The sequence below is a fragment of the Oncorhynchus nerka genome, linkage group LG6 (assembly GCF_034236695.1).
Source record: "Oncorhynchus nerka isolate Pitt River linkage group LG6, Oner_Uvic_2.0, whole genome shotgun sequence".
Lineage (NCBI taxonomy): Eukaryota > Metazoa > Chordata > Actinopteri > Salmoniformes > Salmonidae > Oncorhynchus > Oncorhynchus nerka.
Genome location: NC_088401.1, coordinates 54,470,320 through 54,492,427, shown reverse-complemented (window position 1 = coordinate 54,492,427; position 22,108 = coordinate 54,470,320). Strand labels below are relative to the sequence as shown.

The following is a 22,108-nucleotide window of genomic DNA, read 5'->3' as shown; positions in this document are numbered from 1 at the left end:
CAGCGATTACAGCTGTGAGTCTTTCTGGGTAAGAATCTAAAAGCTTTCCACACCTGTATTGTATAATATCTGCCCATTCAAATAAATAATTCAAGCTCTGTCAAGTTGATTGTTGATAATTGCTAGACAGCCATAGATGTTCAAGCCAATTTAAGTCAAAACTGTAATTATGCCACTCAGGAACATTCAACGTTGTCTCGGTAAGAAACTCCATTGTAGATTTGGCCTTGTGTTTTGAAATTATTGTCCTGCTGAAAGGTGAATTCATCTCCAATTGTCTGGTGGAAAGCAGACTGAACCAGGTTTTCCTCTAGGATTTTGCCTGTGTGTTTCTTTTTATCCTGAAAAACTCCACAGTGCTTAACGATTACAAGCTTAACCATAACATGATGCAGCTACCACTTTTCTTGAAAATATGGAGTGGTATTTTTTTGCATTTTGCAGTATTACTTTAGTGCCTTGCTGCAAACAGGATGCATGTTTTGGGAATATTGTTATTCTGTACAGGCTTCCTTCTTTTCACTCTGTCAATTAGGTTAGTATTGTGGAGTAACTACAATGTTGTTGATCCATCCTCAGTTTTCACACTACCACAGCCATTAAACTCTGTAACTGTTTTAAAGTCACAATTGGCCTCATGGTGAAATCCCTGAGAGGTTTTCTTTCTCTCCGGCAACTGAGTTAGGAAGGTTGAGTGTAATGATACACCATCCAAAGTGTAATTAATAACTTTAGCATGCTCAAAGGGATATTCAATGTCTGCTTTTTAAAATGTTCACCCATCTACCAATAGGTGCCCTTCTTTGCGAGGCATTGGAAAGCCTTGCTGGTCTTTGTGGTTGAATTTGTGTTTGAAATTCACTGTTCAACTAAGGGACCTTAAAGATAATTGTATGTGTGGGGTGCAGAGATGAGGTAGTTGTTCTAAAATCATGTCAAACATTATTATTGCACACAGAGTGAGTCCATGCAACTTATTTTGTGACTTGTTAAGGACATTTTTACTCCTGAACTTATTTAGGCTTGCCATAACAAAGGGGTTGAATACTTATTTACTCAAGACATTTCAGCTTTTCATTTTTAATTGATAACAAAAAACTCCACTGACATTATGGGGTTTTACGTGTAGGCCAATGACAAAAAAACAACACATTTTAAATTCAGTCTGTAACACAACAAAATGTGGATAAAGTCCAGGGTGGTGAATACCTTCTGAAGGCACTGTAGTTCATTTATTGCAGCGTTGTTGTTGCATTGAATTCAGCCTATATTATAATGTCATCCAGGATTTACGGATGCATGTTAATTAAGAGAATACAGCTTCTATATTCATACTCTATAGTATATGTCATGATCATATTTGATCAATATTCTGCACATTATTGGTGTCCAATGTAGTTTTTGCAATGTCAATTGTCTTTGGAGATTCTTATTCGACCTTATTCAGAAGTTATGACTGCTTAGTGCTCCCAAGAGAGGAGTCTGTCTAGTGACCAGCCCCTGAAGAAAGGGCCAGTGAGGTTTTCCTGCTTGTGTCTGTGTGTGGAAAACTACAAGTTGTGTGAGTAAAGAAGCACGCCTTGTTGTGTTTGTAGCCAAAGAATGATGGTTCCTCATCCCCAGCATGCTTCCCATGTTTATTTACATTCCATATTCTGGAATCAGTTTACATCGGAGCTGACCTGCTTGGCTTGAGGTTTCAATAATTCACTGGTTTGGTCTCGTATAGAAGGAGGACAGTGAGTGTTGTGGTAAATATTCACGTTCACCTAGCTTTAAATACCGTAAATCAGTGTAAACCAGAGTGATGAGCGGCGACAGTGGAGAGCACAACCCGTTCCGTGTGGCGTTCCCAGTGGGCACACCCTGTGCCAGTAACGGGGGTCGGGGGGCAGTGTGGCCCCATAGGAAGCTCACTGCGGGGTGGCGTCCTCCGGTCGTGACCAGGATGATTAAGGGCCCCTTCCTTTCCTGCTCCGAGGGGCATTGTCCCGTTGACAGACAGGCTGCCGACACCTTGCCCCGCTCAGGAAGCGTGTCTCGCTGGTTAAGGAGCAGGACCAGCGGAGTGTAGCCTTCTGATGACAAACACATACAGTGGATACGCGTCTCACCCATCTCCACATTCCCAGCCACAGACAAGTTGTGCAACAAATATTTTTTTCTGCTGATATGTGTTGAAAATGGTGCTGATTACCCATGGTGCACTTCAGATTAAAGAAGATTATGTCCTAAAAAAAGCGGAGGGTTAATATATTAAACAATGTTAGCATCTTCAGAAAAAATGAGGAGTGGACTAGAAGTCATTTATAAATATATAGATCTTTATTCACTTCTTATGCTTGGTTAATAATAAAAATACATTTAGATGACAAAAATCTATATTTGATAGAAAATATCAGTGCATATACTTTCCCCCTCCACATTGAACACAAGACCCAGTCAGTCCACATTAACAACGCAAACGTAATTTGGCAGGATTTCGGGGTTTAGAGACAGGATTCATAATAAACCTTAATGAATAATGTATTGTATTGGCACATTGTAGTAGCTTAACACACACAAACGATCAATTCCTCCTATTTGTAAGGAAATACTAGCTGGTGTCACTGGAAGTTTTATTTAACCAAAGATGCATATTTTTCCAAACATTTCAACTCTTCATCCTGATACTTTTCCCTTAAATCTGTGCATAACAGCCTTGTTTTTAAAGGTAATTACAGGCTAAACGTGAGAAAGTAGATAACATAACTTTCAGTGACCAGTGTATTGTGACCAGCCTGGATAACACATAGGATTCCTGTAGCCTGCCCTGCAAGCTTCACTAACACTTTTAGTGTAACAAAATAGATCAGTAGCAGAAGCTTTCTATTCTAAACATTCCTGCTAACAAACAGTAAATTCCTTCATCTTTCCTAATGTAATTAAAGTGTATACAGCAGTGGAAACAGCATATAAATCTGGAATTAAAATCCGGAATGTTCCATATCTTGTTATCAAGGAGTCAGAGGGTACAAATCTTTTGGTTAACTCTTCAGTGTGACATATTGAAGAGGACATTTGATCTGGATTAATAAGCGACAACGTATAATATAAACCTAAATAAATATGCATGGTTTATTTTACTAGTGCTTTCTCAGACACACGCTTCATGTGGAATTCTAATCCAAGCTCATGTTTTTAACTAGCTTTGTCCATGTGGCTCTCTTGTATCATCTCATTTCCTTTTTGCACTCAGGCCATAACAATAATATACAGTTAGGTTTTCCTCATGAACGGGCCCATATCGGGATAGGGGAAGGAATCCAAATCGGACTTTTCATTTAAAATGCCTTCACGGTAGAGAAGTAGTGTTAAATCCAAAGCAGTGTGGTATTACTCTCCGTTTTGCCCTGTTCCCTTCATACCTTACCCCTATTCAGAGGGCATTGGGACTTTATGGGCTGTTGAAACTACTACTACTACTCAGACTGAGCCAATACCCATCTACAGTCTCAACCCTTTCTTCTCTCTGAGGCGAATGGGAAAACATATATACATTTTAAACATGTTCACTGGGAAGACTGGGGATCGGAGTACTCAAGTGAGAAATCTTTTCACTGACAGATTCAATTATTCACGAACCGTTCCGATAATCTGTCCGACAGGTGCCTTTTAAAAACGTGAGCATTAGCTAAAGTCAAGCTGAGTAATACATGCTTGAAAATACCAACTTTGTGATAAGAATGTTTATTAAACCTCATATTACGAACTAAAAGAAAACACAATAATTATTACTTAATATAATAAAATAGCACATTTACTTTCCAGTTTTCTATTCTATAAAACATTTGTACAGATATAAAATAGTAAAACAAGAAACGCCTCAATTCTCCAACCTATTTTCTTTCTCTGTTACATGTTTTATCCCCATAGTAACACAGCCACATAGTTACACATTCTTAATTTACACAACAGTATAAACTGCTACCACTACATTTCATGTGTTATACGTCTGGAATCTGTTGTGCTTCTTAGTGTTGTTCACAGTAGATCATAGGAATACCTGAGCCTGTCTTTAGGTTTGCATACAGTGCCTTCAGAAAGTATTCACACCCCTTGACTTTTACCACTTTTTTTTGTATTACTGCCTGAATTTAAAATGGATTAAATGAAATAAGTATTCAACCCCTTTGTTATGGCAAGCCTAAATAAGTTCTTGAGTAAAAATTTGCTTAACAAGTCACATAACTTGCATGGACTCACTCTGTGTGTAATAATAATGTTTAACATTATTTTTGAATGACTATCTCATCTCTGTAACCCACACATACAGATAATTGTAAGGTCCCTCAGTCGAGCAGTGAATTTCAAACACAGATTAAACCACAGAGACCAGGGACGTTTTCCAATGCCTCTCAAAGAAGGGCCCCCATTGGCAGATGGGTAAACATTTGAAAAAGCAGACACTGAATATCACTTTGAGCATGGTGAAGTCATTATTTACACCCAGTCACTACAAAGATGCAGGCATCCTTCCTAACTCAGTTGCCGGAGAGGAAGGAAACTGCTCAGGGAATTCACCAAGAGGCCAATTGTGACTTTAAAACAGTTACTGCGTTTAATGGCTGTCACAGCAGAAAACTGAGGTTGGCTCAACAACATTGTAGTTACTTCACAATACTAACCTGATTGACAGAGGGAAAATAAGGAAGCCTGTACAGAAAAAAACATGTATAAAACATGCATCCTGTTTGTAGCAAGGCGCTAAAGTAATACTGCAAAAAAAATTGTCAAAGCAATTAACTTTTTTGTCCTGAATACAAATTGTTATGTTTGGGGCAAATCCAATACAACACTATTCTCCATATTTTAAAGAATAGTGGTTGCTGCATCATGTTATGGGTATGCTTGCAATCGTTACGGACTAGGGAGTTTTTCAGGATAAACCTAAAACACAAGGCCAAATCTACACTGCAATTTCTTACCAAGAAGACTGTGAATGTTCCTGAGAGGGCGAATTACCGTTTTGACTTAAATCTACTTGAAAATCTATGGCAAGACCTGAAAGTGGTTGTTTAGCAATGATCAACAACCAATTGGACAGAGGTTGAAGAATTTTGAAAATAATAATGGGAAAATGTTGCACAATCCATGTGTGGAAAGCTTTTAGAGTCTTACCCAGAACGACTCAAAGTTGTAATCGCTGCCAAAGGTGCTTCTACAAAGTATTGACTCAGGGGTGTGAATAATGATGTGAATGAGTTATTTCTGTATTTCATTTTCAATAAATTTGCAAAAATGTCTAAAAACATGTTTTCACTTTGTCATTATGGGGTATTGTGTGAGGACCTCACAAATGAGAACATTGTGCAATATTTAGATTCTAACTAATATCTGAGTCTTTAAAGGAAATTAAGTTCATGTATATATAATTTGATATACAGAAGAATATACATAACTGTCTTATGATTTTATATTATCTTGTTTGATATTGTACATTTAATTGAAGATGGGTGAGAAAAAAATATATTTAATCAATTTTGAATTCAGGCTGTAAGACAATAAAATGTGGATTAAGTCAAGAGGTACCGTTGAAGTGGGAAGTTTACATACACCTTAGCCAAATACATTTAAATTCAGTTTTTCACAATTCCTGACATATAATCAGAGTAAATTATCCCTGTCTTATGACAGTTAGGATCACCACTTTATTTTAAGAATGTGAAATGGCAGAATAACAGTAGAGAGAATGATTTATTTCAGCTTTTATTTCTTTCATCACATTCCCAGTGGGTCAGAAGTTTACATACACTCAATTAGTATTTGATAGCATTGCATTTAAATTGTTTAACTTGGGTCAAACGTTTCGGGTAGCCTTCCACAAACTTCCCACAATAAGTTGGGTGAATTTTGGCCCATTCTCCTGACAGAGTCGGTGTAACTGAGTCAGGTTTGTAGGCCTCCTTGTTCGCACACACTTTTTCAGTTCTGCCCACAAATCTTCTATAGGGTTGAGGTCAGAGCTTTGTGATGGAAACTCCAATACCTTGACTTTGTTGTCCTTAAGCCATTTTGCCACAACTTTGGAAGTATGCTTGGGGTCATTGTCCATTTGGAAGACCCATTTGCGACCAAGCTTTAATTTCCTGACTGATGTCTTGAGATGTTGCTCCAATATATACACATAATTTTCCTCCCTCATGATGCCATCTATTTTGTGAATGCACCAGTCCCTCTTGCAGCAAAGCACCCCCACAACATGATGCTGCCACCCCTGTGCTTCACGGTTGGGATGGTGTTCTTTGGCTTGCAAGCATCACCCTTTTTCCTCCAAACATAATGATGGTCATTATGGCCAAACAATTCTAATTTTGTTTCATCAAACCAGAGGACATTTCTCCAAAAAGTACAATCTTTGTCCCCATGTGCAGTTGCAGACCGTAGTCTGGCTTTTGTTATGGTGGTTTTGGAGTGGTGGCTCCTTCCTTGCTGAGCGGCATTTCAGGTTATGTCGATATAAGACTCGTTTTACTGTGGATATAGATACATTTGTACCCATTTCCTCCAGCATCTTCACAAGGTCTTTTGCTGTTGTTCTGGGATTGATTTGCACTTCTCGCACCAAAATACATTCATCTCTAGGAGACAGAACGCGTCTCATTCCTGAGTGGTATGGCGGCTGCGTGGTCCCATGATGTTTATACTTGCGTACTATTGTTTGTACAGGTGAACGTGGTACCTTTAGGCGTTTGGAAATTGCTCCCAAGGATGAACCAGACTTTTTTCTGAGGTCTTGGCTGTTTTATTTAGATTTTCCCATGATGTCAAGCAAAGAGGCAGTGAGTTTGAATGTAGGCCTTGAAATACATCCACAGGTACACCTCCAATTGACTCAAATGACGTCAATTAGCCTATCAGAAGCTTCTAAAGCCATGACATTTTCTGGAATTTTCCAAGCTGTTTAAATGCACAGTCAACTTAGTGTATGTAAACTTCTGACCCACTGGAATTGTGATACAGTGACTTATAAGTGAAATAATCTGTCCGTAAACAATTGTTGGAAAAATGGCTTGTGTCATGCACAAAGTAGATCTCCTAACCGACTTGCCAAAACTATAGTTTGTTAACAAGAAATTTGTGGAGTAGTTGACAAACAAGTTTTAATGACTCCAACATAAGTGTATGTAAACTTCCGACTTCAACTGTATGAAAACTTTCCGAAAGCACTGTAGGTCTATAGGTATCTGTATGTGTGGATCAGTGGAGGCTGCTGAGGGGTGGACGGCTCATAGTAATGTCTGGAATGGAGCTAAAGGAATGGCATCAAACACATAGCAACCATGTGTTTCATGTACTTGATACCATTCCACTGACTCCGCTCCAGTCACTACCACGAGCTCGTCCTCCCCAATTAAGGTGCCACCAACCCCCTGTGGTGTGGATATCACAGTGGGGTATGGAGAAGACCAGCAGCACATAGATGAACCCCTGGGACAGGCTGAGAAGGCAGACTCTTCTTCCTCCTTCCTGCACTGTGGGCTGATGGGAAGCAGGCAGGCTAAGTGCAGATACACAGAAAGGTGTCACAGTCCTAAAGTAACAGATCCCATGTTGTAACAAAGCGTCTCAAACTTGTCTCTAGCTCAAGCCCCGGGGACGAGGAGAAATGGAAGAAGTTAAAAGGAGAGAGGCAGCAGCAGGCGTTTTACGGTGCACTGTGAAGACCAGGGCGAGCTAGAACAGAGGAGAACAAAGGAGAGGCCTTGAGGCATTCAGTCAGACTCTCCACCAGGGTCGGGGGGGGGGGTCTCCCACGGCGATGGGGTGGGGCTACACAGGTGGGGTGTAGGGGCGCACTATGTAGTTGTAGTCAGGGAGCGGGCTATGGCACTCCAGACCGGGCTCCAGGGAAGAGTTGTTCAGGATGAAGTCCAGAGAGGGGACAGGCTGAGGGTACTTGTCCTTCTCTTCCTCAATCAGCACCGACTCCTTACTCCTACTCACTGCCTTCATCCTAGAGAGAGAGAGAGAGAGAGAGAGAGAGAGAGAGAGAGAGAGAGAGAGAGAGAGAGCACATACATGTTTAAAAACTGACTCAGTAATAAACCGATAATACATTTCCATGATAATTGTTCATAAAGGATATCATCAATCATGTTCTCTGGCCTCTCTCACTTCTGCTCCCATAAACGATCCTTATATGAGTAATTGACTACTATTGTCTTCTGGTTGCTAGGAGTTTCCAGAACCTAGCTCACAGGGACGCAAGGTCAGATCCCAGTGGGGTAAATCACATGACTGACTAGCTGCATTGACTATGAGACTGGGGAAATGACAGGGTGGTGTATTACATTTTCAATTTTTTTTGAGTCAAGTACTGACATCAATACTATGCCAAGCATTTACACACGTCTACAAAAAGAGGGAGATAGAGAGAGAGAGCTATAGGGAGAGGGTATAGGACAACTGCGAGTGGGGAAGAGGGAGTGCCACGTGGAATTCTACAGCACAAAGCTAGAGGACCATTACAGAGCCACGGAGGCCCACCCTCATAAACCTCCAGAAGGTTAAAGGTGACAGTCATCGAGTGGCGACCCAGTAAGGGTTCTTTCCCCTCAATAAATAGATAATTCTCTGCATGCCTCTGGTGACTGGTTCTCCCATGGAAGAGGCCATGGAAGCTAAGGCTGTGCCCATTGGTAGTGGTCTTCTAGTCTCTCTCTACCCAGCGTTGTGCATCACATAGGGGCACAGAGACGATGGGAGCACTGTACATGGGTTGATGGGGGTGTGGGGGTGGGGTTGGGAGGGAACAATGGTTGCTGAGGGAGGGGATCCATAACGTTTTATTCAAACCAAGACCTTGTTCATTGTGGGTTTCGGAATAGTGTCATTAATCCTGGTCATTTCACATCAAACTCCACTCAAGGATGTTTTCCTGTACCCTTTCTGCCAGTTTATGATTATTGCATTGAAAAAAAAACATTGTTTGTTAGCTGTTCTTGCTTGTCAGAACATGTTTCAGTCCTAATCTTTTTTTGACCAGTAAAGAGGCATTTGTGAGTGGGGCAAAGACAGACTCCACCGACATGTATTCATTTAATGCAATTGTGCTCTTTGAACTGAAGCTGGGAGAGTATTTGCAGCCGGACCTTTCTAAGCCCTGTCCTTAGCCCTGGTTTCTCTCTATTGTACAGGTATGAAAGGTTCTGACAAGGTGTCATGCCAGCAGTGTCATCTACAGTTGGTCAAGGAACCTGTCTTCTACGGACGGTATCGATGACCTGGGTGATTGCTAGCTGGGAACCCAGCAAACCCAGGAACATTCCCAGAACATTAAACTAAGATTCCCATTAAGTTCTAGTTAGGGTTGTATCTAACATTAGGATGATAACATCCAAATATAATGTTTTTGATAACAAAATATATTTTTTTCTTCAAAAATATGTTTTAAGGGGCCTCCCGGGTGGCACAGTGGTCTAGGGCACTGCATTGCAGTGCTAGCTGTGCCACCAGAGACTCTGGGTTCAGGCGCTGTCGCAGCCGACCGCGACCGGGAGGTCCGTGGCCTAGCGTCGTCCGGGTTAGGGAGGGCTTGGCAGGTAGGGATATCCTTGTCTCGTCGCGCACCAGCGACTCCTGTGGCGGGCCGGGCGCAGCGCACGCTAACCAGGTCGCCAGGTGCACGGTGTTTCCTCCGACAGATTGGTGCGGCTGGCTTCCGGGTTGGATGCGCGCTGTGTTAAGAAGCAGTGCGGCTTGGTTGGGTTGTGTATCGGAGGACGCATGGCTTTCAACCTTCGTCTCTCCCGAGCCCGTACGGGAGTTGTAGCGATGAGACAAGATAGTAACTACTAACAATTGGATACCACGAAGAAACGCGCATCCAACCAGAGGAAACGCTGTCCAACTGGCGACCGAGGTCAGCTTGCAGACTCCCGGCTTGCCACAACGAGTTTCTAGAGAGCGGTGGGACAAGGAAATCCATTCTGGGAACCTTTAAAGAACAGATTAAATGTGTTCTAGAAACATTTTTTGCAAGATCTGGCAAATGTTTTATACAAAAATGATATAATCATCAGCAAGACTGGACAGTTTTTGTGTTGTGAGAACATTTGCCGCGACCTAATGAATGTTCTGGGAACTTTCACAGAACCAATTTTGGTTTGATGGGAAGCTTAGTCTACGCCTGAGGATTTTTGAACTGTATCATGAGATTACATTTAGAATAACCTGAATGAATCCCCTTTTTTAACTCATTTTGGAAGTTGCTGGTTTGCTGATCATGTTCAGATCCAAAGAGTGCGGGTGTGTGACCTACTAGATTAACCCTGCTATTGGCCAACATTCAAAATCATAAACAATCTCTAAAAGCTAAATCTACACAAACCACAGGTTTATGTGGGACAGTGGGTGGACTGTACATGCATAATGGAATGTTCTCTATCTGAACATTAGCTCTCAGTTCATTGCGTAGGGGAGCCTTCATTCTCAAAGACGCAGGGTGATGTTAGACAACAGCCACCACAGACTGATTACAGTGGACCAGATAACATCCAGGGTGATGAGACATCTGAGTCCACAACTGTTCCTCAGCAATGACACTGTTATTCTGTTAACATCCGTTAGATTGACTCTGGACAGAGTGTCTGGACAGAGTGTTTGGACAGAGTGTTTGGACAGAGTGTTTGGACAGAGTGCTTGGACAGAGTGCTTGGACAGAGTGCTTGGACAGAGTCCCTCCTTGGCCCCGACCTCTCATGTCATCTCACACTATAGCAGTTGAGTGATGTATGAAACACTGCCTCTACTCTAAAAACGTAGAAACTCCTTGATAAGTAAGTTGTCAGAGGATGTCTCAATCAGGCCGAGCAGCCTTTTGAGTTTTAGTGTTAAACCACCCAGGCCCGAGTCACACTTCCACTGGACTTTTGTTTTCTGTCTTTTGGGTTGTCACCTTAGGGCAATATCCCTCCCCAGAGTCCTTTGTCTCGATTGGGCTCTCGCATGGCTTCTTTTTACAAATGCAAAAACCTGTCATTGAGGTTCAGAGGGTGATAGGGACCGTGTGTGTGTGTGTGTGTGTGTGTGTGTGTGTGTGTGTGTGTGTGTGTGTGTGTGACAATCCGAACGTCTACATTCCAGGCCAGTGGGTGGGTTTCCTGGGCAGGTCCAGCACCCTGTCTCTCCTTCTCTCCTACCTCTTTCTGCTTCCCACATCTCTCCATCCTGCTTCTCTACCCCTCTACCCTTCTTTGCTTCTCCACCCCTCCCAGCCTCTCCACCCCTCCCGGCCTCGGCCTCTCCACCCCTCCCGGCCTCTGCCTCTCCACCCTATCTATCCTTCTCTGCCTCTCCACCCCTCCCAGCCTCTGCCTCTCCACCCCTCCCGGCCTCTTCCCGGCCTCTGCCTCTCCACCCCTCCCGGCCTCTTCCCGGCCTCTGCCTCTCTACCTCTCCTGGCCTCGGCCTCTCCACCTCCCGGCCTCGGCCTCTCCACCCCTCCTCGCCTCTCTACCCCTCCCCGCCTCTGCCTCTCTACCCCCCTCCCAGCCCATCTACCCCTCCCTGCCGCTCTACCCCTCCCTGCCTCTGCCGGTGGCTCCCTTGCCTCTTTCTGCCTCTCACTATGGTTCTATCCGCCCCTCTCTGCGTCTCCAGATGATGTTAGTGACAGGGAAGATGGGGATTAGGTGTACTCACGCCAGGGCCATGATGCAGGGAGGTCAGGCAAAAGATTCCAGGCGCTTCAGCGTGTTCCCATCGTCAGACGACAGGCCCATCCCACTGTCCGACTGTCCCCCCTGCACGTGCAGAGAGAGGGAGGGAAATATCAGGAAACAAAGAGAGTGAAAGAGAAAGAGAGAGAAAGAGAAAGAGGATGAGAGAATGATAGAGAAAGTGTCAGAGCTAGTCCAACAAAAGTGTGGTCTCACATATGTCTATTCTTACAAGCCAGATGTTTTACACCCTACTAATTAGGCAGCTCTGTAGTGAAGAGACACCCTCATGTTAAGTTGGGGGGTGATGAGTTAATTCACCTCATGGTTGTCGTTAGAGCTGTTCTCCATGGTAACCTCGTCAAAGGTCTTCACACTTCCCGGCCGGATGTTCCTGAAGGGATAAGATTTCCAAAATCAGATCCCAATCAGGGAATTCCAAGATTACATGTGCCAAAAAGCGGCATTGAGAAACACAATAAGCGGGAACATAATCAAGGTAATGAACAATTACATAGTGTCAGTGGGATTGGTCTTTGAAAAGAACCTCTATTTATTTTGCTTTTCAACAGACGCAGAGAATCAAATGGCTGCTTAATTCCGCTTAAGGGATAACTGCTATTAGAGCATTTCAACACATTCTCAATAAACACACTCGTAGGACCTGTGAAACGAGGGCTTGACAAATATTATTTTAAGTGGACCTAAACCCTAAAGGAGGGTCTGTGGTTTGGGAGGAAATTCCTTGAAGGGGCCACAATGCTTTGGGCTCCCTCAACATCTCACTGCCAATGTATATAGTTCTTATCTCAACCTTAATCAGGTCTTTCACTGTCCTCAACTAGATCTACATTAACTTCTTTAAGAGTAAGTAGCCGAACCGCCAAGCAAAGCATATGTTAAGAAAATGGTGTGTGCTTTGAACAATGTATTGAAGTGATTGGTTGTTATTTTAAAGGCACAATATGCAGAAATCACTCTGACATTTCCTAGTTGCTAAAATTCGAATAGTTCGCCTAATATCAGTTGATGTGCCAAAACAAGCAAGTACAGTGTAGAGAATCATTGTACCATCTAAACCGCGGTGAAATATATTTTCCATAACTAAAAATATTGTATTTTCAGCTGTCTGAAGCTGGTGTACCAAACTGAAAGTAAAAGACGCAAAAACTAAACTTAAGAATGGGAAGCATAGAAATAGCGCACATAGAACATATCCACAGCTTCTTAGACGTGCTTTAACTGCAAATGACAGATCTATAATGCACATTTCTTTTTTTTCCTTCTTTTTTTTTACCCCCTTTTTCTCCCCAATTTCATGGTATCCAATTGTTAGTAGCTACTATCTTGTCTCATCGCTACAACTCCCGTACGGGCTCGGGAGAGACGAAGGTTGAAAGTCATGCGTCCTCCGATACACAACCCAACCAAGCCGCACTGCTTCTTAACACAGCGCGCATCCAACCCGGAAGCCAGCCGCACCAATGTGTGGTAGGAAACACCGTGCACCTGGCAACCTTCGGTAGGGTTGCCCAAAACCTTACATATTGTAGCTTTAACATTCAGTACATTTAAGATAACACATATTTAAAGAGAGATAAACGTTCCGTTAAGCCAAGATGCCCAAGGAGACATTACATTTCTGCTGAAGTGTCTCTATTAAATGTTATATAATGTACATAGACTTATGGCAGAAATCTTCAACTAAACTGCAATGCTATAAAATGTGAGAGAGCTTATTCAATAGTGTTGTGAGCCACAGGTGTCTGTGTGATCTCCATGTTAGGTTCAGGGTAATATCTCTCTGTTAGGTTCAGGGTAATATCTCTCTGTTAGGTTCAGGGTAATATCTCTCTGTTAGGTTCAGGGTAATATCTCTCTGTTAGGTTCAGGGTAATATATCTCTGTTAGGTTCAGGGTAATATCTCTCTGTTAGGTTCAGGGTAATATATCTCTGTTAGGTTCAGGGTAATATCTCTCTGTTAGGTTCAGGGTAATATCTCTCTGTTAGGTTCAGGGTAATATCTCTCTGTTAGGTTCAGGGTAATATCTCTCTGTTAGGTTCAGGGTAATATCTCTCTGTTAGGTTCAGGGTAATATCTCTCTGTTAGGTTCAGGGTAATATCTCTCTGTTAGGTTCAGGGTAATATCTCTCTCTTAGGTTCAGGGTAATATCTCTCTGTTAGGTTCAGGGTAATATCTCCATGTTAGGTTCAGGGTAATATCTCTCTGTTAGGTTCAGGGTAATATCTCTCTGTTAGGTTCAGGGTAATATAGCTGGGTAATGTAGTGTAGTGACTGGCCAGTTGACAGATTCCTGTTTCTCACCAGGTGCTCCCTGAGTCGCGGTGAGAGAGCGGCCTGATGTTGGTCTCCTCTGACCGGGCCGTGTTGGAGGGGTCTCCCTCCTTGGACAGCAGGGCTGCTATTGGGATGTAATGCTTGCCCTCCTGAACGGAAAGAAAGAGGAGAGACCACAACATGTCAGACCAGAGGCCTAGCTAACAACTATCATAGCATGACGGAAAACACATGTATGTGATAAGTGTGTGAAGCCTTTTGAGATTTGAGCATAATACTGTCCGTGTGCTCCACAAACATCCATTCAGGCCCTGCAGACTAGCAGGGAATGTTGCCAAAGAACCCAAAGGTCACGCCTAATAAATAAAATGTGGAATGCCTGAGGGCCACAGATGGAGCAGTGTGAGGATGTTGGTAGAGACAACCTCACTGACTGACCATTGAAGGACTGAGTCTGTCTGTAAGTAACAGACCTACAGTTGAAGTCGGAAGTTTACATACACCTTAGCCAAATACATTTAAAATGAGTTTTTCACAATTCCTGACATTTAATCCTGGTAAAACATTCCCTGTATTAGGTCAGTTAGGATCACCACTTTATTTAAAGAATGTGAAATGTCAGAATAATAGTAGAGAGAACGATTTATTCCCATTGGGTTATTCCCACTTTCATCACATCCCCAGTGGGTCAGAAGTTTACATACACTCAATTAGTATTTGGTAGCATTGCCTTTAAATTGTTTAACTTGGGTCAAACATTTCGGGTAGCCTTCCACAAGCTTCCCACAATAAGTTTTGGCCCATTCCTCCTGAAAGAGCTGATGTAACTGAGTCAGGTTTCTAGTTCTCCTTTGCTCGCACACACTTTTTCAGTTCTGCCCACAAATATTCTATGAGATTGAGGTCAGGGCTTTGTGATAGCCACTCCAATACCTTGACTTTGTTGTCCTTAAGCCATTTTGCCACAACTTTGGAAGTATGCTTGGGGTCATTGTCCATTTGAAAGACCCATTTGCGACCAAGCTTTAACTTCCTGACTGATGTCTTGAGATGTTGCTTCAATATATCCACATAATTTTCCTCCCTCATGGTGCAATCTATTTTGTGAAGTGCACCAGTCCCTCCTGCAGCAAAGCACCTCCTGCAGCAAAGCACCCCCACAACATGATGCTGCCACCCCTGTGCTTCACGGTTGGGATGGTGTTCTTTGGCTTGCAAGCCTCCCCCTTTTCCCTCCAAACATAACGATGGTCATTATGGCCAAACAGTTCTATTTTTGTTTTATCAGACCAGAGGACATTTCTCAAAAAAGTACGATCTTTGTCCCCATGTGCAGTTGCAAACTGTAGTCTGGCTTTTGTTATGGTGGTTTTGGAGCAGTGGCTTCTTCCTTGCTGAGCGGCCTTTCAAGTTATGTCGATATAGGACTCGTTTTACTGTGTATATAGATACTTTTGTACCTGTTTCCTCCAGCATCTTCACAAGGTCCATTGCTGTTGTTCTGGGATTGATTTGCACTTTTCGACACCAAAGTTCATTCATCTCTAGGAGACAGAACGCGTCTCCTTCCTGAGTGGTATGGCGGCTGCGTGGTCCCATGGTGTTTATACTTGCGTACTATTGTTTGTACAGATAAACGTGGTACCTTCAGGCATTTGGAAATTGCTCCCAAGGATGAACCAGACTTGTGGAGGTCTACAATTGTTTCTGAGGTCTTGGCTGATTTCTTTTGATTTTCCCATGATGTCAAGCAAAGAGGCACTTGAAGGTAGGCCATGAAATACATCCACAGGTACACCTCCAATTGACTCAAATTATGTCAATTAGCCTATCAGAAGCTTCTAAAGCCATGACATCATTTTCTGGAATTTTCCAAGCTGTTTAAAGGCACAGTCAACTTAATGTATGTAAACTTCTGACCAACTGGAATTCTGATACAGTGAATTATGAGTGAAATAATCTGTCTGTAAACAATTGTTGGAAAAATGACTTGTGTCAGTAGATGTCCTAACCGACTTGCTAAACATAGTTTGTTAACAAGAAATTTGTGGAGTGGTTGAAAAGCGAGTTTTAATGACTCCAACCGAGGTTTATGTAAACTTCTGACTTCAACTGTATCTTAATGGAAGGGTTGAAATCCTTACTGTGCGGCTCTTTTCTGTCCCACACGGTTGGTTTTTAGCGAGAGCAATCTGTTATGTTATAAAGCATTTCTATATTGCGGTTTTATGTGACGTGTGAGGTCTGGTCTGCTATCATCTCTTATCTCTTTACAATCCCCACTCTCTGTGACTGTTTATTTGACTGTCTTTTAAACTCTGAGTTTTTGGCATTATTAGGACTTGATGGGACCGTATAGTTTTGTGTTCGCAGGGGAAACAGCCAATTTTCCATCAGCAGACACAGTCGCTGCTTTCCTTCTCCCGGTCTTGATTCCAGTGGTGTAATGAAGGGTATACAGAGGTATATGCCGTGCACCTCCAATTTTGTTGTGGGCATTGTGTTATGCTCACTTCTTATCCCCACGATTCATATCAAAGTAGTGAAGTGGAGGTATACGCCGTATCAATTAATAAGGCTGACAGAACAGATCTGAATGTTTAGCTTAAAACATTGATGAACACATTTTAAAGCTCAACAATGTGCACGCAGCGCAAATGTTCCAAAATGGAATTTGCGGAAAACACTGTTCTAAAATGCAGCCGGGTCGTTCAAGATTGACTTCGAAATTGGACGTCTATCCATGTCCTGAGACATTCCACTACCACAAAAAGCAGGGGGGGGGGGATTGTTGAGTGTGACTTACCCTCCCAGTTACTGTGACCACACCCCTGGGCCTGACACCAGTGACTAATTGAATTGTTAAGTAGTTTCCTAAGGACAATGTGGCTGGAGTCCTTATTAAAGAGCGTTTGCCTTTAAATAGCAACAAATCCCTTTGAAAATGGCCTATGTGGTATCGATATGAGTAAGAAATATTTAGTCTAGTGTCAAAATTGACTACAAAGTGTAAATAGGTTCATTTTGGTCATAGAGTCAGTTTCGTCTTAAACTGAGTTTGGAACATGTGTGCGTCACACCGGGAAATGAAGGTTGGGTTTTGATTTGACGATGTCCACTTGCCCACTAATATGAGGTGAACAACTGCAGTGATTTCTCTCTATCCAATAGCATAGACAGAGAGTCAGGCCTGCCCAGCAGCCCGACTTTGTTTACATAAGACAAAAAAACATTTACATGAGAAATACTGCACCAAATACCTTAGTTGGAATGTAAAATTGTGCAACTTAAACATCCTCGGACAAAACGGCAAAATTAATTACAGATTTTTTCAGTTACCTTAGATTAATTCTGGAGATTTTGAGGCAGTAAAATAGGCTTCTACAGTGTCTCATTGGGGACAAACATCATTAACCAAACGCGGAATCAGTCAGGAAACACACCTCCAAGACGGAAATAAAAAAATTCTAATGAGCAACAGAAACACACGTGCCAATCGGCGTGTTCAGTGGCTCTTTACCTGTGTTGTGGCTTCCCCCACATGGAAGTAGTTTTAGGCACTTTGCCTAAACTTGACTTACTTACCTAAACCCTTTTACTCCGTGAGGAGCATAGGTTATACGCAAATGTGCTCCACCACACTCAGTTTTACTGGCCAGAAGCAAAGCATATAAAACACAGTAAGTCATACAAGCCTTATGAGCATAGTGCACTTAGATGAGGCAAGGCCAGAGCATAGTGCCCTTAGATGAGTTAAGACCAGAGCATAGTGCCCTTAGATGAGGAAAGGCAAGAGCATAGTGCACTTAGATGAGGCAAGGCTAGTGCCCTTAGATGAGGCAAGGCCAGAGTATAGTGCCCTTAGATGAGGCAAGGCCAGAGCATAGTGCACTTAGATGAGGCAAGACCAGAGCATAGTGCACTTAGATGAGGCAAGGCACTTAGATGAGACAAGGCCAGAGCATAGTGCCCTTAGATGAGGAAAGGCCAGAGCATAGTGCACTTAGATGAGACAAGGCCAGAGCATAGTGCCCTTAGAGGAGACAAGGCCAGAGTGTTTAAGATGCTGTAATTCTCTTAAAGTACACGAACACAGGTAGCATACTTTTTTAAATGATTTGTTGGGCAATCAGACAAAAACATCATGCCTGGTTTTGTTCATGCCACATTAAAAGGTAATACATTTTTACAGTTGAAGCTAGAATACTAAATTGAAACAATAACAAAGTGGTTCACCCGCCTCAAAGTTTGAACCATGTTTTGAGGCTATACAGTGTTTGCTTACATTTACATTGTTTACAAACATATAAAGTTATATTTTGGATTCTAATGGGGTACGACAGTTGAACTAAGCTCATGAGGCATTTATAAGTTATATTCTTCAAGAATCAACACATATACAGTGCATTCAAAAGTATTCAGACCCCTTGACTTTTTCCACATTTTGTTACGTAACAGCCTTATTCTAAAAGGTATATATATTTTAAAAATCCTCAACAATCTACAGACAATACCCCATAATGACAAAGCGAAAACACATAAGTATTCAGACCCTTTACTATGAGACTCGAAATTGAGCTCAGGTGCACCCTGTTTCCATTGATCATCATTGAGATGTTTCTCAAATTTGATTGTAGTCCACCTGTGGTAAATTCAACTGATTAGACATGATTTGGAAAGGCACACATCTGTCTATATAAGGTCCCACAGTTGACAAAGCATGTCAGAGCAAAAACAAAGCCATGAGGTCGAAGGAATTGTCAGTAGAGCTCCGAGACAGCAATGTGTCGAGCCACAGATCTGGGGAAGGGTACCAAAACATTGATGCAGCATTGAAGGTCCCCAAGAACACAGTGGCCTCCACCATTCTTAAATGGAAGAAGTTTGGAACCACCAAGAGTATTCCTAGAGCTGTCCTCCCGGCCAAACTGAGCAATCGGGGGAGAAGGGCCTTGCTCAGGGAGGTGACCAAGAACCCGATGGTCACTCTGACAGATCTCCAGAGTTCCTCTGTGGAGATGGGAGAACCTTCCAGAAAGACAAACATCTTTGCAGCACCCCACCAATCAGGCCTTTATGGTAAAGTGGCCAGACGGAAGCCACTCCTCAGTAAAAGGCACATCACAGCCCGCATGGAGTTTGCCAAAAGGAACCTAAAGGACTCTCAGACCATGACAAACAAGATTCTCTGGTCTGATGAAACCAATATTGAACTCTTTGGCCTGAATGCCAAGCGTCAGGAGGAAACCTGGTATCATCCCTTCGGTGAAGCATGGTGGTGGCAGCATCATGCTGTGGGGATGTTTTTCAGTGGCAGGGACTAGGAGACTAGGCAGGATTGAGGAAAAAATGAACGGAGAAAAGTACAGAGAGAATCTTGATGAAAACCTGCTCTAGAGCACTCAGGATCTCAGACTGGGGTGAAGGTTCACCTTCCAACGGGACAACAACCCTAAGCACACAGCCAAGACAACACAGGAGTGGGTTCGGGACCAGTCTCTGAATGTCTTTGAGTGGCCCAGTCAGAGCCCGGACTTGAACACGATCTAACATCTCTGTAGAGACCTGAAAATAGCTGCGCCGTTTCGTCAAACAATCATCTTATTTAATATTGATTAACTATTGCAATAATGAGGCTGGTCGACCCCCCACCCTTGAGTGTAGGACCAAGTAATCTAACCTTCACACAAATGCAGAGTACTTTATATAGCCGACACTAATAATGCTCAGCCATAGTTGGTTCAACCCCCCTCATGCAGACCAAGGATCATCATAAGCCACTCTGGGTTCATCCTGTCGTTATCTGCACGTGGGTTGTTGTCTTAACCCCACCCTGGCTTAGATTCCCAGATGCAAGGATGATTTTGAGACAATGAGGGATTGTTCTACTCCTAAGCTATCTCTAGTAAAACACATTCTTGTCTACGTAATGCAGTCTTTAAATAATTTTTCAGCTCAAGCCACCTCCAGTGACCACACGCCCAGATTAGCTGCAGGGAACTAGAGTGGATATCATAAAACACAGACACTAACAGGACAGAAATATCATCCTATTTGTTAAGTATTAATTGCTAACTATTAATATCAAACAAATCAGGTAAATATGTACTTTTTCTATCACACTACCCAAATACCAGTGTGCCAAGCTTGTAGCGTCATACCCAAGAAGACTCGAGGCTGTAATTGCTGCCAAAGGTGCTTCAACAAAGTACTGATTAAAGGGTCTGAGTACTTACGTAAATGTAATATTTCAGTTTTGTATTTTTGTATAAATTGCAAAAATGGTAGATTTCATGAGGGAAAAAAACGATTTAATACATTTTAGAATAAGGCTGTAACGTAACAAAATGTGGAAAAAGTCAAGGGGTCTGAATACTTTCCGAATGCGCTGTATATCATTACGTCCAAAAATGGATGTAGCAACTAAGGATTCTAGCTCTAAATGACATGCGTTTACTATTAGGCCCATTAAAAATGTTTAGTGCACACCCACATTGGAGGTCCTGTACCTGGCAGATATTACATCTACCTTCACCCCTGGGCAAGGCCCTATCCACAACCCTGCTGACCTCTGATTTCCAGATCACCTTGAACCTGGTCTTCACCACCACCTTCACCTATTCAGTCATTTCAGACTACTGATAACCTCACGGGCAGAAGGAATAGATATTAAAACAAAGCCATGTTACCTGCTGTACACTGGCCTGTAGCAGGTCTCCTAGTCTCTCCACCAGCTCAGTGAAGGTTGGCCGGTCTCCTGACTCGCCCTGCCAGCAGTCCAACATGGTCTGGTATCTGAGGAGAAATACACATCATGTCATTATTCTGGCTCATATTCACATTCTGATAACACAGACACACTGTATAGCTATGTTGAGCAATATACAAATAAATGATGGTAATAATATGGTAATCGTAGAAATCTATATGGGTCGGTAATGACCCCTGCCTGATGGTGATGAATTTGGCATAATGCAGATGGCCATGCACTGCTAAGTTTCACTCCGCTGTGCTTTGGTGAGAAGCAGACATTTACCCAAAAGGCAAATAGCATTCAATCTTTTACAAAGGGAGTGCTTTGACTTTAGCAACAACCTGCACTCCACCAGAGAGACCCTGTGTGTGTGGAGGCTGACTGACACCAGAGATGACCTGTAGCTGGCTTCCACCCAAATCAACTGTCATCTAAAATACTCGTATATCCAATATTTCATTTTCCAAGGATAATCTGGTCTCTGGGGCTGTATCTCATTCCCTCTAGGTCTTGGTGTGAACATCAGGAATGCTCAGAGCACCCCCTCTGGTCTTTGACGAGCTGTCAGCCTCGCTGCCCATATGGGAAGACTCAGGGCCGTTATGTGCTGTGTTTCCACTGCAGCAGTGTCCTGTAATAATGGCCGGACTCGGCCGTGTAGGAATTCAGAGATGGAGTGCAGGCTGCTGTTTAAATCAAACCCTACAGTCAGGGGTGATGATGGATCCCTAGCCTGTTTCTTACTATGGAGCGCAGCCTCCAAACAGAGGCCCTTACGTAAACAGAGCCAGGTGCCCATTAGCTCCATTATGTTCCTCTGATTGGCACCAGATTGAGTCCATTTGGATTTTGGAGAAAATTCCAGTAAAAAGCAGATGGTTCATTACATCCTCCGTCTTTTGCCCTCTCCATCTGTGTTTGCATTCAGGGAACCTAGATCTTGGCTTGACAAGACTCCTCCTCCTCTCCTCTCGGTGCAGTGGAGATTGGCTGGAGAAACGACCGGGTTGCTGGGCTGTGATTCCCATATTAATGAGTGTCCATGGCCAGGTGGAGGGACTCCTAACATCCTCAAAGTGACAGGATGGAAGCCCACAGCAGACCACCATGGCCCACATGGGCCACACATCAAGAGGAGGAGATGTAGACAGCAATGTATTTCAACCCAGCTTCCTCTCTGCTGCGTAAGGGGAATAAATTGGTTCCCCCTCTACTGTCTCTTCAAGGAATACTTTGTCGAGGGGGACCATTGTGGTGGTCGCAATTCCTTAGTCCACTACTCTCTTCTCTTTTAACAGCATCGATATATAGACAAAATGATGGCTGTGCAATTTAGCTAGCTAGCCAAAAT

General features: G+C 42.9%; 1 protein-coding gene across 1 annotated transcript in view; it reads right to left on the bottom strand.

The window, feature by feature from the left end:
- Positions 1–2,303: 2,303 nt before the first annotated feature.
- LOC115130649 (vascular endothelial growth factor receptor kdr-like) overlaps positions 2,304–22,108 on the bottom strand; it is a 75,711-nt gene continuing 55,906 nt past the window's right edge. Inside the window, exons 26-30 of the mRNA XM_029661997.2 lie at positions 20,693–20,798; positions 14,031–14,152; positions 12,024–12,096; positions 11,686–11,786; positions 2,304–7,996 (exon numbers count right to left, since the gene is read on the bottom strand). Of these exons, the coding sequence (XP_029517857.1) occupies positions 11,709–11,786; positions 12,024–12,096; positions 14,031–14,152; positions 20,693–20,798 (379 nt within the window). The 3' untranslated portion in view covers positions 2,304–7,996; positions 11,686–11,708. The remainder of the gene's footprint in view (positions 7,997–11,685; positions 11,787–12,023; positions 12,097–14,030; positions 14,153–20,692; positions 20,799–22,108) is intronic.